Below are 6,527 nucleotides of genomic sequence, written 5' to 3'. Positions count from 1 at the left end.
GGAATGCCGGTAAATCTCCTCACTGATTTACGCAATGAGATTTCATTATGTTTTCATCTGTTCTGTAAAACTGTGCTGATTTGTCAGTGGTAAATGGATAATATCTCACAATTTCCTCTCTTGCAAATGGGAGGAGAAGAGATGCAAGAAAAAGTGTTTTCTGTTTGCATAATAGTCAGTAGTGTGCCTTAGAAATGTTTTTTGTTCTCTCAAGTTTCCAGTGAAATAGTAAACTTTAAATGTGCAGATTTATTATTAGTAAAATAACTTTCAGTGTACTGTTTTCCACTTTAAATTTTTTGTTTCTCTAGTCATGGCCTTTCATTACAGTTTACCACTTGCATTGCATTCATAATCTCATTAGGACTGAAAGTAGTTTTTCTATGTAAAAAGTCTACACTTTGATAACTTAATTGGATTCTGGGATTTGAGTCAGTGATTTCCCACAATGCCAGTGCAGTGATGAGTTTGTTTTGACTTGACCTATTCATGCACTTACATGGCTTATGAATATGTGAAGTGCATGACTATTGCTGGCTTCTATTGTGATCAGTTTTGATTTGTATCTTCTCCTGAGGCTGGTATCAGGTGAACTTTGGGGATTAATATTTTCCTGTTTTGCACAGGGATCTAGTGGATGAAGCTAAAAACTATCTCCTGTTGCCCCAAGAGCGTCCACTGATGCAAGGACCAAGAACTAGGCCACGCAAACCCATCCGCTGTGGAGAAGTGCTCTTTGCAGGTCTGTAAGCCAGCTCCTGCTGGCTTAGGTCAGGAGATTCAGTTCTGGGTTTTCTGGTGGTAGTGTTTCTGGAGGGCCAGTCTTTACAACATACTTCTGAAGTGACCTGTGCATTAAAATTTGGAGGTTTGAGTTAATTTTCACATTCTTACTTGTGTGATTTCTTTGGTGCTATGAACACCACAGCACTTCCAAACTTACAGTAATACTCTTGAAAATCACATTCTGTCTTCTAATTGTTGTCCTTAGAATGAATAACTCAGAGACGGTAAGTGGGTTAAGACTCACAAAGTCCAGAGGGATTATTTGTACCAGGCACACACAGAGTACATGAGCTCAGTGCATTGTTATGACACTATTTCTTGTGTTTGGTTCTTACAGTGGGGGGCTGGTGTAGTGGAGATGCAATTTCCAGTGTTGAGCGCTATGACCCTCAAACCAATGAGTGGCGGATGGTGGCTTCCATGAGCAAAAGACGCTGTGGTGTTGGAGTCAGTGTTTTGGATGATCTTCTTTATGCTGTGGGAGGCCATGATGGTTCCTCTTATCTTAACAGCGTAGAAAGGTAGGTCTCTAGAAGGCCAGTGTGCAGGATGTTGCCTCTGAATGCTTAAACCTGGGTGAAGCCTCTTAAAAATGAATTCATTTTTCCAGCTCTCTTCTCTTTCTGCTGAAAACCTGAAATTTATACTACATTATCTGCATTTCCTCCTCCCTTGTGTACTCCTTCAATATTGTGTTGGCTTACTGCTGAACTAGGACTTAATGCATAACAGCTTGTGTCATGTTATCCCAGCTTAATGAGACAAGACATAGCCTTTGGTATAAGGAAGGCCATATGTAAGAGGTGGGTCTGGGTATAATTGGTGGGAGGAGTGCTGGTTCTGGTTAACCTTCTTTGCAATTATGGGTTTGTTTTTAGCATTGCTGAGGAAGGTGAGGTTACAGTAAGGATTTCTTAGATGTTGAGGGAAAGATCCTGGAATTTTGTTGTGGAGTGGTAACGAGATTTAAGGAACCTTGGCACTTACACAGAAGAAGGAAAATAGGTCAGTTTTAGACCTGTGAAAGACTTAAGTCAAAAAAGCTTTACCAGGCTTCATATGGCAATCCCCATACCTAAAAGCCATAAGACTTACGCGCTCCTAGTACTATAAATCTTTGCCCTGTAACAAATACAGTGACTTACACAAATGTCTGTTTTTTCCTTGAGCCTTTCCTTTCCATATATCTCCTTGCATGCTCCCAGGTTCCCAAATTATAACCCTAGCCTTACATCTCCTGTGTCCTGCACTTTTCTTCTATGCACCGTATTTCCTTGTCTCTGGATTCCCAAGTCCAAGTCATCTTTTATCTTGAAATGCAGGTCCTAGTGCTGGTTGAGTTCTTGTGTGAACTGCAGAAAACATACAGCAGAGTTACTCTGACTGCTGCTCTTTGCATAGAAGCAAGTTACCACATGCCAGCCAGTCTCTGGTAACCTGCTGTCTTATGAACCTGAACCTTTGATCTTCAGTTTGTATCATCTCACGCTGGAGTTTGAACATCCCTGGAACTGCATGTATTGGATGCATTATATCACTTCAGAGGTTTAGTCCAACTTAAAAATAGCTGCGTTGCAGTTTAAGCTCAATATAGGCAAGTTTCACTGCCTTAGTAGTTCCCAAGCACAAGAGAGTCTGAAGCATACCTACACAAGGAATTTATGGTGTTTGGTGTGGTTTTTTTCTAGGTATGATCCGAAGACCAATCAGTGGAGCAGTGACGTGGCCCCCACCAGTACCTGCAGAACCAGCGTTGGAGTAGCAGTTCTTGGAGGCTACCTCTATGCTGTGGGTGGCCAGGATGGTGTCTCTTGTCTAAACATTGTAGAAAGGTACTTTCTAATTAAAAAAAGTGGGACACAGGGAGAAGGAGGTCTCTTAGAAGGTGCAATTGATGCAGGTGAGCTGGAGAGAAAGCAATTGCTGTACAGATCTTACAGGGATTTTTGTTTGAAGAGAATAAGCTTCCTGCCCCTTTGTGAAGATGTCGACACTTCACTAATCTTTGTTGTTTATTCTTCTGCCAGGTATGATCCCAAAGAAAACAAATGGACTCGAGTGGCTTCTATGAGCACCAGGCGCCTGGGAGTTGCAGTGGCTGTGCTAGGGGGCTTCCTTTATGCTGTGGGAGGCTCTGATGGAACTTCTCCTCTCAATACTGGTATGTCTCTTGCTGTCCCTTAACTGCAGTCAGCACTTGTTGTGGTCATGTTTGTCATTTATGTCCCCAGATGGCTTTTGATTATATTAACGATCAGTTTGTAGTGTTTTTTTTTCTTCTTAAAATACGATTTTTGCCATACAGTAATTCACTCTCTAGGCTTGTGTGTTGCTTTTTTTTTTTTTTTCTTGATGCTGCATTTGGCAGTGTGTCCTGAATATAATGCTTTGATCATTTGCATAACAGTTGCAAGCACATCAGGGTTTTTTTGGTTTTTGTTTTTGTTGGTTTTTTTTTTTTTTTTTTTGGTTGGGTTTTTTTGTTGTTGTTTTTTTTTTTTCCCGCCTGCAGTAACCCTTTTCTGCTGTAGGAAGGAAATTACTAAAGATAAAACTACTGCAAGATGTTTATGCAGGTCAGTTTGTAGCATTGCCAGCTCCCTCTTGAGTGAAGATGCTGAATGTGATTGACTGTAGGGCTGGAGACAGGAGAGATAATAGCAAGAATTCTGTAGAACAAAAGACTGAGAGATAACAAACTGGTTCATATTTTTGGTGTGTGGAAATTGTAACATCTTTACAGATTGAACAATGCTTTGGTTGCAGGTTCAAAAGTGCTAACTGCCACTATGTCATTTCCTCTGCAGTGGAACGCTACAATCCCCAGGAGAACCGCTGGCACACAATTGCTCCTATGGGGACAAGGAGGAAGCACCTGGGCTGTGCAGTATACCAAGACATGATTTATGCTGTGGGAGGCAGAGATGACACTACAGAGCTCAGCAGTGCTGAGAGATACAACCCTCGAACCAACCAGTGGTCTCCTGTTGTGGCCATGACATCCCGCCGGAGTGGAGTGAGTTTGGCTTTGTCTTGTTGTCTATTCTACACGTAATCATGTGGTGAGAACACAGTATAGTGTCATCTTGTGAGGATTTTCTCTTGCTTTCTCTGTACCTTCACCTCTCTTCTTCTGTGAGAGGAATGGGGGAAAGGTTTGCAAAAAGTCAAAAGTTCTTTAGCAAGACTGAAGAATGAAGTGGTAGTCATATCATGCCATAGACACCTGTTTAACATGCCTGAGAATGGGGAAATGGATGATCTTTTTAATAGTTTTGATCCCTTATATGGAATCAACTACTTAGGTCTCAATCAGAAGAGTTCTTCAGGTTTTTACTTAGTGATGTAGCCATACTTGGTATGAGATATTTTTAGAGAACAGTATCAAAATTAGTACCCGAGTCTTTTTGGGTGAATTGGGAGATGAACATACTTACTTGCATAGAAGAGCAAGCTGGGAAATTGGGCAAGCAGGTGTTTACATAGAGGCTTCATCAAAGTCTTTTACTTGCCTTGAGATGTGTGTGGGAAGAAGGTTTCTGGGCTTTCACTTAGTGCGTTGCCTTTCTTCGCTGAATCCTGTGAATATCAGGAGTTGCAGCATCTTCTCATCAACTGCTACTCTTAGTGCTTTCTGTAGACTTGTTTTAAAAAAAAAAAATATTAACAGTGGTCTGAGTAGTCATCGTGTTTAGGCGGATGCAAATGCTATGAATATTTATCACTGGATAGAATAATAGAATGGTTTGGATTGCAAAGGACCTCAAGATCATCTAGTTCCAACCCCCCTGCTATTGGCAGGGACTCCTCCCATTAGACCAGGTCGCTGAAGGCCCTGACCAACCTTGTCTTGAACACTGCCAGGGATGGAGCATTCAAAACTTCCTTGGGCAGCCTGTTCCAGTGCCTCACCACCCTCACAGTAAAGTATTTCTTCCTTCTATCTAACCTAAATCTCCCCTGTTTAAATTTGAACCCATTGCCCCTTGTTGTATCACTACAGTCCCTCATGAAGAGTATTGGATTATATAGTAAAGAGTGGATTAATTCTGTCTGTAAATTAGCATTTCTTGTCTGGTGAGGCAAGTATGAATCATAACTGGTTTTGGAGGCAGAGAACATGTATCTATTTCCATCAAGACATACAGGTTCCTGTCCAATGCTGTCCTTTTTAGTTAATGATCAGATACTGACTTTTCATGAGCTGCTTCTTTATTTGCTTTCTGTAAGCTGCTGAACAGATGCATCTGCAGCCCTCATGAGTTTTCTAACTCTCAGAGCCAAAACAAGCACTTTATATTGTGTTCTTGTATTTTCTCTGTTATGCCACGAGATGTTTTCACTGGAAATGATCTTCCTAAACCACAGAACTATTGGAGATTTCAGTGTTGTGGTTGTGTTTTGTTTGGTGGTTTTTTTTTTTTTTTTTTTTTTTTTTTTGGTGCTTCGGCAGAAAAGAGAGAAATGTGGGAGTCCAAGATGCTTACAGATGGTCCAAGCCCCAGCCTGAGAGGAGCAAGCCAGGGGCTTAAATATGGGTCTCTTAGTTCAAGCAAGCATTCCAGGCTGTAGGCTGATAGATATTCTGGTGCATGCATGTCACAGTTGAAGAATTTCAGTCCAGGATATAGTAAGTTTTGTCTGACAAAGGCTTAGGTTCTCGTGTATCTGTTATAATTCTGGCAGTTCTAGTTCTTTTAGCTGGTAATAAGGGAAACCTTCTGCTTCTTCTCTGTGAGTTTCTCTGTTTTGAGATAACTTTTCATATCTCATTATTTTTAGGTTATTTTATTTGCCCTTCCCCCAACCAAAAAACCTCTACTGCAGACTGCCTTCCATTTTCATTCTAACCCTGCTTTTCAGGACCTGCCTTTCCAGGACATCCCAGCTAAGTAGCTGCTATCTGTGATGCTTGTTTTGCAGGTTGGCCTTGCCGTGGTGAATGGACAGCTGATGGCAGTGGGGGGATTTGATGGCACAACATACTTGAAGACCATTGAGGTGTTTGATCCAGATGCTAACACATGGAGGTAACTGTTAAGTTTGTGAAACAATCAAAAAGTGATTTCCAGCTATGCCTGATGCCACTCAGCTGGAGGTGTCCTAGACAAATTAGAAGTGTGATGTACACTCTAGAGAAGAACTTGTGTGGTAGCCAGCATAACACTGACTTTGTGGCTTGTTGGTTTGCATGGAAGCGTACGAAAGAGAATCACATTTTGAATAATACCACAATATGTCATTTACGTACAGCATCCATATGTCTATGACTGTGGCAGTCAAGAAACATTTTCTTGCAGATTTCTGCTTGAATTCTAGTCATTGACTCCATTTTAAGTAAAACAGGAGTGAGATTTCCATAGTTTTCCCATCTAAGTATCCCAGCAGATTTAACCAACACCTAATGAATGAAGTTGCATTGCATCTTTTGCAGGTAGGAACATATATAGGTTATTGAGACCCAGAGAAAATAAATGATTTAGCAAGCTTGTTGGGTAGCAAGCAAAAGGTCATACCAAAACCTAGTTTGTTTTTCAGTGCTGTTTTTGAATATAACACAAATATTGTATTTGTGAGATACCCTTTCTGTTTATTTTGGACTATTTATTATCTGCCTCTCAATAAAACTAAGCTTGCCCTTAGCAGAAGGAGCTCACAGTCATGATGTAAAATTAAGCCTACTCATTTTTTTTTTTCTTTCAAACTGAGGCTCTGATTTGAAAATCCTTTTGGAGGAGCTG

The 6,527-nt window shown here is 40.9% G+C and overlaps 1 protein-coding gene across 1 annotated transcript in view; it reads left to right on the top strand.

Annotated features, from left to right (window-relative positions):
* Positions 1-6,527, top strand: part of KLHL20 (kelch-like family member 20) — a 22,839-nt gene that overhangs the window by 14,445 nt on the left and 1,867 nt on the right. The window contains exons 5-10 of the mRNA XM_010019434.1: positions 612-742; positions 1,124-1,307; positions 2,475-2,618; positions 2,814-2,947; positions 3,594-3,802; positions 5,710-5,816. Of these exons, the coding sequence (XP_010017736.1) occupies positions 612-742; positions 1,124-1,307; positions 2,475-2,618; positions 2,814-2,947; positions 3,594-3,802; positions 5,710-5,816 (909 nt within the window). The remainder of the gene's footprint in view (positions 1-611; positions 743-1,123; positions 1,308-2,474; positions 2,619-2,813; positions 2,948-3,593; positions 3,803-5,709; positions 5,817-6,527) is intronic.

The sequence above is a fragment of the Nestor notabilis genome, unplaced genomic scaffold, assembly GCF_000696875.1.
Source record: "Nestor notabilis isolate BGI_N333 unplaced genomic scaffold, ASM69687v1 scaffold3378, whole genome shotgun sequence".
Classification (NCBI taxonomy): domain Eukaryota; kingdom Metazoa; phylum Chordata; class Aves; order Psittaciformes; family Psittacidae; genus Nestor; species Nestor notabilis.
This window is presented reverse-complemented; position numbering and strand designations above follow the sequence as displayed.